General features: G+C 37.1%; 1 protein-coding gene across 11 annotated transcripts in view; it reads right to left on the reverse strand.

Annotated features, from left to right (window-relative positions):
• Window positions 1-18,332, reverse strand: part of Setd5 (SET domain containing 5) — a 74,811-nt gene that overhangs the window by 38,810 nt on the left and 17,669 nt on the right. The window contains exons 1-8 of one of the 11 annotated variants that reach the window (XM_021164232.3): window positions 9,931-10,117; window positions 8,914-9,138; window positions 5,062-5,167; window positions 4,527-4,678; window positions 4,382-4,422; window positions 4,128-4,186; window positions 3,530-3,708; window positions 45-287 (exon numbers count right to left, since the gene is read on the reverse strand). In XM_021164232.3, coding sequence (XP_021019891.1) covers window positions 45-287; window positions 3,530-3,708; window positions 4,128-4,182 — 477 coding nt within the window. In that variant the 5' untranslated portion in view covers window positions 4,183-4,186; window positions 4,382-4,422; window positions 4,527-4,678; ... (1 more) ...; window positions 8,914-9,138; window positions 9,931-10,117. Of the gene's footprint in view, window positions 1-44; window positions 288-3,529; window positions 3,709-4,127; window positions 4,187-4,296; window positions 4,361-4,381; window positions 4,423-4,526; window positions 4,736-4,830; window positions 4,968-5,061; window positions 5,168-5,435; window positions 5,629-8,913; window positions 9,139-9,930; window positions 10,118-18,332 lie in introns of those variants that run through there. The other 10 variants (XM_085840181.1, XM_029478741.2, XM_029478740.2 and 7 more) reach the window with 10 other exon arrangements.

The following is an 18,332-nucleotide window of genomic DNA, read 5'->3' on the forward strand; positions in this document are numbered from 1 at the left end:
AAGTAATTTCAATCTCTTAGTGCTTTTAAAGCTTTAGCTCTTACCTGCATTTGGGAGCCAATTACTGTATTATTACAGGCCAGTTCAGTTTTATTAATAGTGTCTAAAATGGCAGGTTTGCCCACAAATTCCTTGTTAGAATGGAGATGTTGCTCAAGGGCATTCTGTACATCTGCACTGTACTGATTAGTGAAAGCTTCTTCATACTGATCAGTCCATAGTCTTATCCGATTTTCCCAGCCCTCAGTGGTATTTTCATCTAAATTCTGTGCTTCAGAGGGAGAATTCTGTAGAGAACAAAGGTAAGTGAATTAGTAAGAGACCATTCATGAACATGGCAGGATAAGCAAGATACTTGTTTTTACTTGATAGTTGGTATAGTGTAAGAGCAATGGACTGAAATCAGGGGTTTTGGCTTCTACTATCAACGAATTGTGAGGTCTTGGGACACCTTCAAATGCTTTCCTCATTTGTCTAATTATAAAATGAGAAAGTAATCTGACTTAGTATCTTCATCTACTACTGGTTTCATGACCAATTTCAGTAGTAAAAATCAATCTATCAAGATTGACATCAGCCGGGCGTGGTGGGGCACGCCTTTAATTCCAGCACTTGGGAGGCAGAGGCAGGCAGATTTCTGAGTTCGAGGCCAGCCTGGTCTACAAAGTGAGTTTCAGGACAGCCAGGGCTACACAGAGAAACCCTGTCTTGAAAAACCAAAAACCGAAAAAAAAAAAAAAAAAAAAGACTGACATCAAATTCCTTGGGGAGTCATAAAAAGACAAAAAAGAATTTTAAGTTGTCATAGTGCATAAAATTTCAAAGTAAGTTGATATTCGCTGGGTTAGTATGGCAGTACAAATGGTTTGTATTTGTATTAGGAGAATGAGACACCTATTATTTCTAATAGCAATACCTAGTACATAATGTTAATACTCACAGGGAAAATTACCATTTGGAACCATTATCAAATACACGTTGAATAATGTTCCATCATTTTATGTAAATTACCACACAGAATTCCTTATCCAAATGTATTGAAGATACACTGGTTTACTTATTGTTTTATTTTTAATATATATTTTGCTGGTATGCCTGTGCCACAGAGGACAGCTTGTGGGAAGTCTCTTATTCCACCAAAGGCGTTCCAGGGATCACAATCAAGTTGTCAAGCTTGGCAGCAAGTTCCTTTACCTGTTCACTCACTCACCTTGCTGACCCAAAACACTGACAAAGAGTTGTGTCTTGTAGGAAAGCTCTTGGTTTTGAGATTAAAAATTCAAATGCTATTCTCTTTATATTCCTATAGCTACTACCTGTATCTTTATGAAAGTTTTCATTAATTCCAAAGACAAAATTTATAACCTAACTTAAAAATTATAAGATAATTAAAACCTTTTTTTTCCTATTTAAATTTTAACGTATCTACAAGGCTCGGATGAAACTGTAAGCAAAAAGTGTATATAAACTTCTCTGAGAGAAAGAGATGGCTTTCATTTTGCTTACAGGTATCGAAAGTTGAGCTAGTTATAGTATTAGTTGATAGCAGGAAAAAAGAAAAAAAAAAGAGGGCCTTACAGTTTAGGACTAAAGTTAGTCCCCAAATTCTATGTAAGGTCCCTGTTAGTAAATGAAATAAAATGAAACGAGTAGTTGAAAATACATGTGGCAACTTGTAGATTTATCTCGTTAAAGAATCTCCCATCCACATAAGAGGTCAGACTTTCAAATTTAAGTTAAAATGTCACTTGACATTTAACGACAACATACACTGGTGCTCCAACTAAATACAAAGTAATCCTAATAAGTTTATCCTAACTCAAAGAGTCACTGTTTATTTAATGGCCAACTTAATATGAATACTTAGAAGAACCAAAGTACAATTCAAATTCAAACTAAAGCTCTTAAATCCTAAACTTTTAGGAGGTATGTCAACTTACTCATGGGCAGGACAAAAGAAGATACAAGAAACAACAACCAAATCTCCTTTGACTTTGAACACTAACCAGTACAACAAAACCCAGCCAGTATCTAAAAAGCACATTACTTCTCCAAACACATACACACCAGTCCAGTCCTATTTGATAAGCAGCATTACACAAATCTCCACCAAGAAAAAGATGCCAAGAAAAATAGTGCTTTTTCACTAAGACTATCACATATTAACAACACCAATTTTCTACTAAAGAGTTATCCTTTCAAACAATAATTCAAAGTCAAAGTTGTCAAGGAGAGTTTACGAGAGAGCCTAGCTCATCACCAGAAAATTCTCACTCCTGAGGTTGAGTCCAATCGCTGGAATAAAATAGACTAGCCTCGTTTTGTTTTTAAAAAGTGTGACTCATCTCCCACACCACCACAATGAAAAAGAAACATGAAAATATTTCATAAAATAGACAAGAAAGTCCACTCTGGAGAAAAGATTTATGAAAACTGAATGGCAACATTACAACCTTGTGAAAAGCAGACTCCAAGAGTCTCAGACCATCAACATCAGGAAAGAAGCCATCAAAATGCAAGATCAAATGTAAAATGCAGCATCAGGAAAGGTTTACCCCTTACCTTCATCCGCAAGGACTTCCGGGATCCCTCTCGAAATGCCTATCCCAAAGAGGAAAACAAGTAGAACAAAACAACACTTGGTACCAAGAAGGACAGTTATACCCTTGTGACTAAAACTAAGGTACTAACCAGCATCCTATGCTGTCTCATTTTCAGTGTAACAAATACAACGGTACATCAAACCATGATCAAGAAAAAGGACAGTTCAAAGGCTCATGAACACGGACATGAATTCCAATATTTTGATGGAATGAGACAATTAATAGGTAAGAGCATGCACCACTTATATACTATACAAACTGCTGACACCAAGCAGAAAGTAATTATAATCCTTAAGTTGCAGATTATTAGTTTTGAAATTAGGAAGGAAACAAAGACTGATCCCTTTCACAAAGGGTGGGCAAGTGACCTAGGAGCAACCAAGTTGCTGTGATGGGGAAGAAAGAAAGACAAATGTTTCTTCTAGAGACCCTTTATCTAAGAGTATAGAAAAGTGACCAAGACAATAAGAAAATCTAGACCATTCAAGATAAATTTCCTCATGTTATTGTTCTGTTTAGATATAGGACAATCAATCAGCCTAATGACATGAGGTCAGCCATGTAAACAAGACAAGAACTTCAGACTTCTTTGTGACAGAGAAGTAAGGAGATGCTGCAAAGATAGTGGAAGCTTAGATTCAAGGCTGTATCTCACATGAGATTTTACCAGCAAGGGCTGGTGTTCCATACCTGGGATGGTGGTTGAAGTAGAAGAAACTGAGCCTGTGGTGATGGTTACGAAGGTTAGAAGAGAGTTTGTTCTGTTTGTATATATTGATCAGCTGACTTTTTGAAAGTAGAAAAAAAGTGGCCAAACACTGGCATCAAATTTCTTCAAAGAATTTTAGAGTATTTTTGCTTGAATCAAATGTTTGAGCTATTTCAGACATACTTGTATTCAAGGTGTTTTTATACACCTTGCATACCTTGATCTTCTTCGTCTTTGGTGCTGCACGACCCTTTTCTGGACTCTTTTTCCGCTTCTTGGGTTTGGTTCTTCTAACAGTTAAGGTGATGCTTGTAGGTGTGTGCTGTGTTGCTGTGTACAACACAGTGGAAGGAGAAAGCTCCTCATCCCAGCTTTCTGTTGCACTGCTATCCCCACCTGAAAAAAAGGATGATCACACAGCTCAGGCACTAATATCTTCTTCCTCCTTTCCATATGCCCTACATCTGGTAAAAATTTAACTCTACATAGACCCCCACCTTTCTTCTGAAAACAAGATTTTTTTTTTTGTTGGCATGAAGTAAGATTTAGTCTGTATTCCATCAAATTTTCCCCTTCAAAGTAGTTTCCACACTCTAACACTTTAACTATAAATGGGTAACTTAACAGAAAAAAAAAAAAATACTTCTGGTGTTTACAAAGGATAATTTGACTGTTACAGGTCTAAGAAACATTTCCAGATAGAGACAGTGGTTTTGATGGAACTTCTTTGTGTGAAAATAGCTATGTACTATAGGAGAACATTTAAATCAAAATATTTACAGTCAAAATGTGGGTTTAACCCACCTTCTGCTCACCTGATATGTTGTCCTGCTTCCGCCGATGAAGTCTAATAACCTTCCCCCTGCTCATTCCCCTAAAGAGGGAAAATAAACTTAAAGTAGTCCTTCCAGCAGCATGCAGCACAGCACATCATACATGGGAGAAGTGTCTCTGCGTATAGACTACCCCCTCCCTCCCACCTACCAAATGTTTCCAGGACATTAAATTTCATATCAAATTCAATAGCTTTAACATCAATCTCTCATTCCTTGTTGTCAGCAATTCTCACCTAGTGCAGAGAATTCGAGCCAAGGAGCACTAAGGAATCATCTACATTAACAAACACAAGAAGAAATACTTTGAGCTTTTCCCTACTGATAAGAAACCCTAATCCCAGCAACCCAGGCTTGAATTTAGATGAAACAGGATCTTACCTGCACTTGTCACAGTTGAGAAGGAAGCCATCCTGAGAAAGACCACAAGGACACCAGGTAGGAACAGTCTCTCCTTCAGAGTTCGGGCTGTCTCCACAGCGTTCCTCTACGGGCGACGGCAGGCCATTCAGGTCAGAACGAGGGATGATCGTCTGGACAGGGGGAGAAGCAGGAGGTGTCGGAGGAGGAGGGGCTCCGTAATTATGATCCTGAAAATAAGATTTTTTAAATCAACAGTGTCCAAACACTGGCCCCTCTCTCCCCTAAAGTATGGTACATATGGAAAGAAAGAAGAAAGTAGTACCCTTCGTTTTTTGGCTTCAACCAGGAAAGTGATAAAACAAAATGCCAAGGTCAACTGGGACATAAAAACAAGAACAATGATGCAGGGCTAGACGTCCGCTGGAGGCAGGGAAGTGCAAAAGGGGCAACTTCGTCATGCTGCATATAAACATTTCAAGAAAGTCACAATGTATAAGAATGGATTACACTCCAAGAAGATCACTGCTCTGGAGAGAAACAAGTGCATACTCACAGCATAAGGCAGTCCTCGACACCCATGCCTCTGAGTGGTCCCATAATTATGAGTGGAATACACGCTCTTCTCATTAACTGCTGGACTAGCCTCCACAGATTCAGGGCTGCACAAAGGCGAAAAGCAATGCATGATAGCATAACACCTACTCTTACCTTAAACTAACCGTTCACTTCCCATTCTAATCCCTTCTCTTTACACAACCACCAGCCACTAGAATAAGAACTTAGTGAAAGTCTGTTTAACATAACTGCGCCTATAAATAATAGTGTTATTGAATGTGGATTTGTGTGTAACATGAAGCCAGTACAGGCAGATGTCTCAAGGCAGGCACCTGGGATACAAGGTGTCCCTAATGACAAACACAAACGTACCAGCAGAGCGGGGAGTTTCCCCTAGAGAAGCCACTCTGGGCTGGTTTAGACTCAGAACTATTCTTCTTAATTGGATCTCTTAATACTTCCATGAAACCTCACATGACATTTGCAGTGAGTGAGATGATGAAAGTGCCTTCTGCACTGCCCCAGGGACCAGGCCCTCTTCCATTCACTACCAAGACAGGATACCCTGAAGAAAGTACAGGCAAAAACAATGGCATCTTATATTTATCACACCTCTCATCTTGATGAACCCCCAAATACCTTTCACATATTAGAATTTCTCATCCACCAAGGACATGCAAGCATATTCAAGGACACAACTGTTTAACAGCTGCATGACAGTAACATAGAACTTCAAAATAAAACTGAATTTGGGAGTTAAATTTGCTTCATACTAAATAGTAACCATGACTACCATTATGAATCATCTATTACTTGGGTCTACATGTATTAAATCATTTAATATCTGTAATTATTAAGCATGGTCACCCCCTTTTTATAGAGAGGGAAGTGAAGCTAAGGTGGTGAGATTGCATGATTTTTCTAAGCACGTATGCTGATAAGAGTCAGGATTTGAAACAAAGATGTTTGCCTGACTCCAAAGCCTCTTCCTTTCCCATTATGCATTGTTTGAAAGCAAGGGTAACATTCTATCTATAAACTGTATTGAGGCCTTTAAGCCCAGAATCTTTTTTTTTTTTTCACATTCAAGGTTATAAATTTTACATAAGTTTATTTGATTAAAAAAAAAAAAAAGGCATCCATAGCCAAGGATAAAATAGGTTTTTCCTTGTTTCTTTACTTTTGTTACCTGGTTCGGTTTTATAGACTTTTGAAGAATAATTAAGGAATGTATTCTATGACTTGGGAGAAGAACGGATTATCCGTAATGTATATTAATCAGAACAAATTCACCTATTAGCAACACCAGTGTTAACACAACTCCAGAGATCAAAGGGTTTTAGCTAATCAATTAATTCAGTTTGTTCCAAATAACTACCTTCCTGCTTCAAGATATATAAAACACACAAAACTAAGCAGGAGTAAACCGTGCAATTCAATGTAGCACATGAACTGAGATATGAGGGATGAGAGAAGACTCTGAGATATGTATTGAACTCACCTAGTTTTATGGTCCACAACTGTGAGAAGGGGTCTTATTAATAACAGCAAAGGTCATTTCTAGGTGAGGAACTTAGACAGAGGAAAGTATTCTCTGTTAGTGAGGTGCATGCACTTTAGGGACTGGCAGTGGGGTGGCTGGAGGGGACATATCAAGAATGCAGGGAAGTATTCTTGAGAAAAGGATGATTTGAACATGGGTCACTGAGGCAATTGGCTGAGTATTAGGAAACAGGTAGGGTTTCCTAAATGAAACCAAAGGCAGACAAGCATTAATAAAATGAAGGTAGAATTTAGTTTCTATGATGGACAGTTAAAAGAAAGTAATGGATTTATACATTGTTATTGACTATGTATGTTACTAGGTAAGTAATTCAAAGGGCTGTACATATTTTTATGTAGGGGATTTTATACCATTAAACACATGGGGTGAAATAAGAAAGTTGTTTATTAGAAATGAAGCTTTTTGTGGGACAGAAAAAAAAAGTTGCATGAAATAAAAGATGGCCATGGAGATGGAGCTATGTTGGTTATATCTTACCCATCTCCAAACTGGGTAAATATGAACATATGCACTTCATGTGCAAGTCTAGGGAATAAAAATAAAACGTATATTGTGGAGGTTAACAGGCCATCCTACTGCTCCATAATATGTAGTCAAGCTCAAGCACAGCCATTTAAAATATTGTTATGCGTACCTAATCTAAAATTTAGATTAAATGAGGAAACTTTACAATGTCTACATTGGTTAGAAATTATACAATGATTTTTATGAGTATTTTTAAATATAGATTAAAAATGTATAGTATAGGATATGGGGAAGTAGCTCAGTCATAGAGTGCTTAGTCTGTTTGAGGACCTGGGTTCAAGCCTCAGGACCACAAAAAAACAAAAAACAAAAAACCAAACCACACAAAAAAAGAAGTATTAGTATTGCATGTCTTTATTAGACAACCATTTTATGCAAATGATTATCCTTTTTCCTCCTGTGACTAAAATGTCTTAAGAATTGGGCATACACAGAGAAATTGGGCTTACAACAGATATATCCCATCAATTATGTTCAATGAGCAATATGCAGCCTCTTATAAGGCTACCTCTTAGAAAGTAACTGATTTTTGGTCATGCAAGAGATGCAAAGATCTTTTTGTGGTCGTTGTTATATCTACAAGTTTTCCTACAAGTAACCTGGTATATATAATTGTAAAATGTAAACTACTACAATCAAGAGTTAATAATTTCAGAAGGCAAGGTATAGGTTTCTTCCTTGGTTAGATATGTTGCCCTTAATACCACATTTAATCTTGAGAATGCTTGGAACAATGGTTAGACATGATGAAGTAAGGACAAATATCATTAATAATTAGTAAAAGACTAGCAAATAAGCTGAATAATTGACATCAATACCCTTTGTAAAACTAATCAACAAGAAATGTGAAATTGGTTGTTGACCATAGTTATCAGAACTTTGTCTGCAGACAATGAATGAGAACCTTAGAAAGTTCTAGGACACAGCACTACAGTCGTAGTACAGGCCAGGCTACTTTCATTCTGGCATTATTCCTTGATTCCCCAGACCATATGTGCAGCTACTGTTATACTTTAAAGAAATTATCTGTTTAAAAATAACTGGTTTAGGTTTTTTCCTTACCTACCAATTCCAAACTTACTTGTTTAGCCTCTTTATTTTTCATATACATTAATACTTTCTACTGATACATCATTTGGTAACATTGCAGTAGGTTATTTTCTGACTTTATATAGACCTATAACCACTGTACAATTGAGCTGGCTATCCAATAACACAGAAGAGTTTTAAGTACTTTATTTTAGAGAAAAATTACACAATTGGAAGTCTCAGCTAATAGTATTTAACTAAATCTTGTTGGCATGCAAAAACCATAACCAAAACCAAACCACAAAAAACAAAAAAACAAAAAACAAAAAAAACAAATGACAGCAACAAAACAACAACGACAACAACAAAAAAAAAAACACTATAATAAAGAAAGACAACTAGTCTTTCCTATGCCCTCCCTCCTCCCATTGTATTATGGGAATAAGCTTAAAAATGACTTTCAATTCCAGACTACCCCAGAATATCATATATTACTTCCTAGGGTAGTTTCATGTCTTCCTCTTTAAGGAACACAATAAAAATCAACATTATGTAGTTTTATGAAGAAATATACATGCTCTTTAATAATATCCTCAGTTTTAAGGAAACCACTATTAACAAGGGACGCCATTCAACCCAGAATTCTGGAACAGTCGCTTTGCTTTGCTGAAGGGGAAAGAATTCCCAGGGACTGAAAATGGCAAGAGAAACGGGAATTAGAGCAACACCCACCTCACTCAAGAAGTGGCTGTGGGATCAAGAGTCTGAACTGGACCTGAACATATTCAAAACACCAGGATTTTTCCAGCCCAGACCCTAATCCCTGGTACTGCCTGGAATAGACTTGGCTTCTGGGGGTGTGCTGCCCCCTAGGCCCCTTGGGTCTCTTTCGCTGGACTTTCACATCCTGGTGTAGTGCCACTTCGTCTTGAAAGGTAGGGGGCTTCCACTTCCTTTCTGTAAGCAAGGAAGATTGGGTACAAGGGAGGTAAAAGGACAAGAGGGGGGAATCTGTGAGCGGGGGCAATCTTGGACAACTTAAAGAGAAGGGATACAAAAGGCTAAAAAAATTTAAACTGAATAATATATAGAATTGTATAATGAAGGCCTACCTTCATTGTCATTTGGCATTTAAATTCTTCAAAGAACTGAGTCTATTTTAGGGATTGGGCCTTTCGACAAATTCTGAATTCCTAACGCTGCTCTTAGCTGAAAAACAAGTTTGGTACCACTGACTTTGAAGGTCCTCTTTCTAGGCAACGAATATTGTAAAAACAGATGATACAGCTCTCCATGCCTTCTACCCCACAGTGAGCTGGTTAAGCAGTCTGCCCATATAAAGTTTCAGCCCCTTTATTCTAGAATAATGACAAGTACATAGGAAGAGGCCTTCAAAGAAAATCAGTTGGAAAGAAAACCTACCTCTCTTCATCAGAATTAACTCTTTAGAAGGAGGTGGTAACACCTACTTCATTACAATCTTCCCCACCCATAAAACAAAGGAAAATGTAACCACTGCTTTGCAACTTTGATTCTATTTACCCAGAAATCCCTCCTTTCCTCCTTTCCTCCCCCTTCTAATTTCTTTGTCCCTTCAACTAGGGGGTGGGGAGGGGGAGGGTAAGCCTAATGTTTTCTTTAGTGGGATAGGTTTTAAGAAAATATTACATATAGCTTATGAACTGCCCAGAAGAAATCCATCCTCACACGAACTTGTAGCAATCCTATTATCTAGGAAATACCACTTACTCTGATCCAGCAGCCATATCTGAGTAGGAAGTATCTGGTGTGGTGACTCCCAGAGGGATTGCAATGCTCATGACGTCCAAGACAGCAGAGGGTGGGAATCACGGGGTCCAATTAATGGAGACTGACCACTCAAAGAGTGGGGGTGAACTGCAGAGCCTCAGCCAACATGTTACGGACATGAGGAATCCTGCCACAGAAAATGAAAATAACCACTGACCAGAGAATTTTTTAAATTTATCTTAAATGCTGTAGGGTGTTTTATATTGTTAGGATAGTACTTTTTGTGTTTGTGGTGTCTCTGCACAGTGTATGCTTGTCAAGTGTGTGTATTTGAGAGTACTCATGTATGCACATGGAAACAAGAGGATTCTGGCTGTCTTCCTCTATGGCTCTCAAATCTTATTCCCTTGAGAAAGGGTCTCTTACTGAACTGCAAAATCACCGTTTTGGCTGGGTTAGCAGGCTGGCCAGTTAAGTTGGTAGGATCGACTTATAGGATCTATGCCTACCAATATTGGTTAGAGGCATGTGAAGCAACAATCTTCTGTCCTTTGCATGCATGCTGGAAATTTGAACTCAGGTCCTCAAAGTTGTACAAGTGCTTTTTATACAGTGAGCCATCTCTCTAGCTCCCTGAATAGGTATAAGGTTTTAAAAAAGTTGTCCGTTGGCTTACTATGTATTTTAATTTACTAATGTTCTACAAAGGAGGTTGGTAAAACGTTACGATTATTTTTAAATTTCTATTTTCATTATTTTCTTTTCTGCCAAAGTGAAAACAATGGTCTGACTGGCTTACTAAAAAGCACATGTTCCTCCCTCGTTAGCTGCCCAGCAGACACACTTTTCTAGTAGTCTAGGATATTACCAAACAAATTTTAAGATTCAGGATGGTTATCAGAAGTACCCTACAACTATTATTCCTTAATAATTTCATTTAAACTTCTTCTAGGCAATCAATACGCATAGTTTAATCAACACTCAGTTATCCCTTCTAAAATAAACCGGGTAGAAGATATCAATTAGTTGTTTGATCAGATAGCCATTTCTTATGCCCCAACTTGCTGTGTTTAAAAAAAAAAAAAAAAAAAAAAAAAACAAACCTATGTGTTTCACTTGCATGCTGTACATTAAATGTATGCAGTACCCACAGGGGCCAGAAGAGGGCACTGGATCCCCTCAGAATGGAGTTTTGGACAGCTGTATGCTGCTATGTGGGTGCTAGGCATTGAATCCAAGGTACTGTAGAAGAACAGCCACTGGTTTTAATTAACTGCTGAGCCATTTCTCCACCCTCTCTGACTTCTTTTAACTAGTCTTAGAGATCATGTAACTATCTAAAACCCACAATTGTGCAGCAATATATACTGATAGATATGAAGAGAAACGTGAGTGAGAGGGGTGAAGGGAGAGAGCTAAGTATGTGTGGATATAGAGGACATACAGAAATTTGTACCTCCTGCTCAACTTTGTTTTGATTTAATAACCACTTTAAAAGGATGTACACATGTACTTTTTCTCTTTGAAAGGTAACAGAAATCCTAAACAACATTGTATGACAAATATTATTTTGCATAAAAAAAGCAATGAACATACTTTGATTTGGTAACCATAAACTGGTATTATTTAGGAAGAAAAAAAAATCAGTGAGTAGTAAATATGGAAAAAATCAGATTAAGGCATTTGGAGGTAAAAACAGAATTTGCATGATTCACATTAGTGGTTTCATACTAATGTAAAAAGAGTCACTAAAAGATGAAACAAGCATTTTATGTGTCTAGAAGTCAATATAATGTCAAAGACCTCTAGACTAAAAAGACTCTCGTGAACACAGTAGGTCAAATAATTATCAGTCAGGTGGTGGGGGTGGCATAAGCCTTTGATCCCAGCACACAGGAGGCAGAGGCGGGGGTGGGGTGGGGGTGGGTGGTTCTTGAGTACAAGGCCAGTCCAGTGTATATAGTGAGTTCCCAGGACAGCCAGACCTACCCAGAGAAACCCTGTCTCTAAAAACTGAAAAAGAAAGAAGTAAAATTATCAATACTATTAAAAAATAGCTAAATAAAACAAAAAGTATATGATACCAACTAAAATCAAATAACGAAGATTTTAAATAGTTACTGATTTGAGTCATGTGAATTTCATTTTGATAAATAAGACATTAATGTGGCAAAAGAAAGCTAATTCTGAATGGTCAATTAGTCCAAAATTAAGACCATATAAAGGTATTACTTTTGCACCATTACTTGAGAAAGCTACCAATGTGATAAACTAAAGCAGCTTTCTGTAGCACCTGGGCCTCTTGAAACAGGGTATGCCAAAATACCTGTTCTCATCCAACTCAGGGTGACACTGTTAAAACTAAAACTAAAATGCAAATGAAGTCAACTTTCCTATCGACTTGACACAATTCATGAACAGTGTGACTGCTCCACTTGCTGTCTTTGTAGCAACTTGCAAATAAATATCCATCCCCCCTCAAGTAGCTAAACAAGAATTCTCAAAAAACAATTGGGGAAATGACACAAAAATCTTCAAATGGCAAAACAAAGAGAACACTCACAAATAAACCCAAAGAGCATTTGAAGGGTACTTCTTCTAATTTTAGTTAGATAATTTGCATTAAGAAAAGCCTAGAAGTTGTTTGACCAGATAACCACCAGAATCTGTCAGATGATCATTATTAGTCAGAAGAATTCAAATCATGTGTTCTATGTCAGAAAAGGCCTTAAAAATTACTCAACAGTATTAATGATTCTTTGCTATAGCCACCACTAACATAGATTCATAAAAATAATTATTACCCATCTAACTACCTATCATCTACAGACACACATAGTTAATTTTCTCCCTCTGATAGTAACTTGAAAAAAAGATGTATTACAAGGCAAAAATGAAAAAGTTATTTCAGATAGTACCTCCTCTCTAGTGAATAAATTATTTTTACATTGCCTTATGAAATTTTAACACAACAGCTAGGCACACACACCCAGTAATCCCAGCATTCAATAGGCCAAGGCAGAAGGTTCAAGAGGGACCAGCCTGGACTACATACTTGTCTCAAATGCAGTGGTGAGATATTACACCAGCTATCTGGACAGTTGATACACAACTTTAAGAAACAAGAAGTTAGCTTATTAACTTCTCTTTGTAAATTCTTTTTCCTCTTGCCAATTGTTATATAACTGTACTACTGCTACTATTCTGATAAAGGCAATTTTAATAGGCCAGCTTGACCATGTTGTCCTAAATCATAATAATGGGGTTTCCTTTTTAAATGTCTGTTTTGTCTGAATGTACATCTGAAAAGGGTATCAGCTCCCATGAAGCTATAATTATAGATGGTTATGGGTGCTGGGAATTAAACTTAGGACTTCTGGAAGAACAGCCAGGGCTCTTAACTGCTGGGTTTTCTCTCGAGCCCCAATGATGAGGTTTCCTAATTCAAATTCTGATACACGAAACTCTCTTTATATAGTTCCTTCACTGAAAAATGATGTGAAATATAGCTATTTAAATGATAAAGAACTTTTACTAGATTACCCATATACAATCTTTTATTATAATATCTCATGTAAGAAAACATTTACTCTGGTTTATCAAGCTAAATTTTAGCTAGAGTAACTATTAATTTAATCTCCTAATTTGGAGATGTGTAAGAACTATGTCTAGACAAAAGTAATTTCAAAATATAATTTATTTCATTACTTAAACTCTTATCACCAAAACACAAGTCATGGCAGGGATTAAAAAACAAAAACTTTTTTTTTAAACCACTGCTGTAGTTCCAATGATTAAATACTATGCCTGACATATCAAGAGGAATCAAGAAATGTTTACTGAGTGATCCCATCATAGTAACCAAGTTCAACATTTACTAAAATTCAAAATATAACAAATGAAAAGGATTTGGGACAGTCACCTTTGAGGTCCCCCAATTATCTGCAAGTAGCTCTGAAACCCTAGAAAAGGCTGAGACACAGTTTAATATATGAAGAAACACTGATGTGCTCAAAAAGTGGAACACTACAGATCAATAATTTTATTTCTGTATTACTTGTTACTTTCCATTTACAACTAACATAAAATAACTTAAGGAAGGGAAGGAATGACCTTGGTTTCCAAGGTGATGAGATACTGCCCTTCTCTAAAAACTGTTTCCCTCAGGATTCTCAAGTTTTTCTTGTCTTTCCACGGGGGTTCCAAACTCAGTAACGTTTACGTTTCTGTTTTGTTTTGTTTGTTTTTAAGCAATTGCTATAGCCCACATCAGACTTAAACTTGTATCCTCCTTGGCTGACCCTCCCAAGTGCTATTATTGGCACACACCACCACATGGGGCACAGACCTCTTTTCATCAAATACCAGATTTACTTTGGATACAGGCCTAGCAAAACATTTAAATTATGACTCCTTTCTTTTCCCCATTCCATTCCTTATAAAAAGTGGGGGCAGGGGTATCGGTTCTACCTGGGGTCAATTCCATCAACTTATTATATCCCCAAAAGGAAAGGAAAATAGGGAACCTATTAAATTTGGGGAAAGAAGATGAAGAAAGGGAAGGGGTAGGTGATCAGAATTTCTTAAAGTCATGTTTTTATTTCACAAAGTCAAATATAGTACTGACCAAAATGAGCTCTCAATATCCAAAATAATAACAGGCCATAAAGAAGGAAGAGAGCTGTTCAAAGTCACCATCCTTTAGAGGGCATGCCCTTTACATTTATGTGTGTGGGTGTGGGAGCGCACATGTTTCCAATTTTTAAAAATCTGGAAAACAAAGTAATCTTTAGAAAAATATTTTCAAAAGTATATTCACAATTTTGAAGTAAAAAAAAAGGGTTGAAGGTGACAGTAAAAGAACTAAAATAGTCAAGTATTCAGCAGCAGCAAGTAAGAGAAAGGACAGAGGCAAAGTAAAAATATAGTTTCACTCTGCCATCAATTATCAACCCACCAGATCTACAAAATACTGGAACCACTAACAAACCCAGTCTGTCTTCCAATACTGAGTACTCTTTTGAGAGTTACCATTTATATGTAGTTTCTAGACTTTTAAGATTTCAGAAGAAATGTATCAGACAGGTGAGGCGGAAGCAGCTGGGAGACAAGAGACCAGTAAACAGTCAACCCAATGAAAGAAACGCACAAGTCAGCTTTAGCAATCCTGTGAAGAGGACTGGCAGGAAGAAGAGTGCAGCTTTAGAAAGAGAACAGGCCTCGTATGCTTCAGACAGTCTTTGTACTGAGGCTGTGGACCTTGGCCACTCTCCCAGAGATGATGCAATCCTGATGAACAAGATCTGCTGCCAGACAAGCGATTGTTAGCAGCCTTTGCAGACAGCAACTCAGCCAAGAAGCAATCTCTGAGCAGCTCCCCATAAGCCATCAGAATGTCAAATTTCTTCCATTTCAGTCTCTGATAAAATAAAGGGAATATCCCTACCCCACACATCCCAAGCCCTTTGTCTTCCCCTGCTTTTCTTTAACTGTGTTTAAAGTCTCCACCACTCATAGTTATATTTCAAATGAAACACCAAAAATATTTTTACTTTGATAAACAGAATTCTCTAAACATATTAACGATAAGACCTTTACAGTAAAAATTTATACTAGTTTCCCTCAGTTTCCCAAGAAAAACCTGGAACACAATAGTTTCTTGTATAAAAACTGCTATGAAATCTGATACTAAATTATGAGTCACAAAAATAAAGATAAATATTTAGACTAATCTAGGGCCAGAGAGGTATATTTTGTATTCTGAAATTACATGGAACTCAGTACATAAAACAATGTCATCTAGGAGAGAAAATTAGGTCAATATAAACATTAACAATGTGTCTTTACAATGTTAGGTACAACGCCTCCTTTTCTAGGGGCAGCATGACTTCAGATCTTACTAGAGTTAATGATTATAATCCATTCACTTAGACTCCAACTTAAATATATATTCAATTCAAAAATCTTCCCTAGAATTGTCATCATAGGCCCAATTTCTTTTCAGTTTAGGTACTGGGTTTTTCATATACAATATTGTTTGTCACCTTGTTAAAGACTTAGGTTAGGGAACTTCAACTATAGGAAGCCTCAAACCAAATTTCTTTTTAAAAACAACCACCCTTAAACTGGGACGCAACTCAAAATTCAGGTTTCTTACACATATATATTTCTGAAAGCATTATGTTCAACCCTGTATTTAGATAATGGAAATTAACACATATAGCACAGCTCTGAAAATTCTTTAATAGGCTAATGAGTAACTGAGTTAAGAGAGAAATTTTGTACAAAAAGAGATAATTTGGTAGGGTACTTGCCTGGCACCACAAAGCCCTGAGTTTTCTTAGCCTTGCACAAATTTGGCATGGTGTTATGAGGCTACCTATAATCCCAGGACTTTGGAGGTACAGGTAGATCATTATCAGAAATTCCAGGTTATTCTGGGTTACATATAGCAAATTTTGGGCAAATCTGGGATATGTGAGTGAGCCCTGTCTTAAAAAAACCAAACCAAACAAAACAAAACAAAACAAAACAAAAACCCTTCAGAAAAACTGCAAAGGGGTTGGGGGAAAAATTGCAATTTTATGATTTGATCTTTCAGTCTGCATATCTAAAGTGCTATACATGTGAGTTGAATTTTCTCTTAAATCAGTTTTTCTTGTGACTATAAAATTTAAAAGGGGGGATTGAGAGAGTGGGACTGGGAGGAGAAGAGGGGAGAAAAAATGAAAACCTTTTTTTTTTTTTTTTTTAAATGAAGTAGAAACTCTTATGAGGACTTTAAAATGATGAAGTTTCGCAGGGTGTGGTGGCGCACGCCTTTAATCCCAGCACTCGGGAGGCAGAGGCAGAGAAAAAAAAAGAAAAAAAGATGTAGTTTCACTTTCCCATCAATAAACAACCTACCCGATCTACAGAATACTGGATCCACTAACAAGCCCAGCTTGTCCTTCTGCTTTACTCCTTTTGTTTGCTTGCTTGTTTGTTTTTCGAGACAGGGTTTCTCTGTGTAGCCCTGCTGTCCTGGAACTCACTCTGTAGACCAGGCTGGCCTCAAACTCAGTAATCCGCCTGCCTCTGCCTCCGGAGTGCTGGGATTAAAGGCGTGCGCCACCACACTGGACTTTACTCCTCTTTTTATACTTCACACACACACACACACACACACACACACACACACACACACACACACACACACCAGTTCAAAATGTGGGTTTTTAACACACACAATCAGCTTTCTGCAGAACTCATATACCATCTGAATTATATGCTTATCTATTTCTAGCCAAAACCCAACTCTCCCAAGGGAAAAAACTAGCAGTACTACTGTTTTTGCTTTGGGAGAAAAGAGTATTAGGACAAATGATTACATAAGGAGCTAGAAGTGTTGTGATATAGCCCACAATTTAGTTCAACGACTTCAGAAACATTGTATTACACAGATGACTTCTAAATGTATCAAAATAAAATACTTATTTTCTTTTTTCCTGCTTCATATTTTCTGTGAATCCTCAACTTGCCTGGCAATTTATGTCTCAAGTAGGTACAACAGAAAGAATACTGTCCCGCTCTAAGAAATACATGGAGAAGAATCTGCAGCAGGATATTTATGAAGCTTGTGCAATTAGAAGAATCTACGAAGAAAGAAGTGCCACACTAATAACTTGAATGTGGCTAAAAATAGCTTCCGCCTTTCCACACCCAAAAAGTATAGGAAGAGGAAATGGGAAAAGTATGACAACGAAGTAAAATACCCCACAATAAAACCCAAACAAAACCCCAAAAGATACAGGCTGGGTGTGGTGGTGAAAGCCCTTAATCTCAGTCCTAGAAAGGCAATCCCTGTGAGTTCCAGGTCAAGCTGGGCACACAGTGAGACTGTCTCAAAACAAAAACCAACAAACCAAACAGTAAATGGGAGAGAAAGGATAAATACTACAGGAATATTTATAAATATTCAGAGATCTGGTGAGATGTTCACCTAATTTATACAATAGTAAATTGGGCTTAACTGTGAAGATAGTGAATACAGGCAAAAGATCCAGGAGCTGTAGAAAAAAGAGAAAGAGAAACAGATTGGCATAAACTTGAAATATGTGACTTAACAATTCAAGCCAAGATAAAATTTCCTTTTCTTCTAACTCTTGTTTATCCTTTGGTTTCTTAAAATTGACATTCTCTCTAGGGGATTCTGGAGCTGGTAAAATGTCTGTAAAGCTTTGCTTACTATGAAGCAATTTTAAGACCAATTAAAAAGAAAGTCTTACTTATAATGGCTATGATAGAGGTCAAACCGTACATTTACCTTTCCTAGATAGTTATTTACACGTACTAGGAGGCATACCTCATAATTGTACTGGTTTAAATAAATCCAACTTCATAAAAATAGTTTTAGGACTTAG

The sequence above is a fragment of the Mus caroli genome, unplaced genomic scaffold (genome assembly GCF_978045245.1).
Source record: "Mus caroli unplaced genomic scaffold, Mus_caroli_1 scaffold_7, whole genome shotgun sequence".
Taxonomy (NCBI): domain Eukaryota; kingdom Metazoa; phylum Chordata; class Mammalia; order Rodentia; family Muridae; genus Mus; species Mus caroli.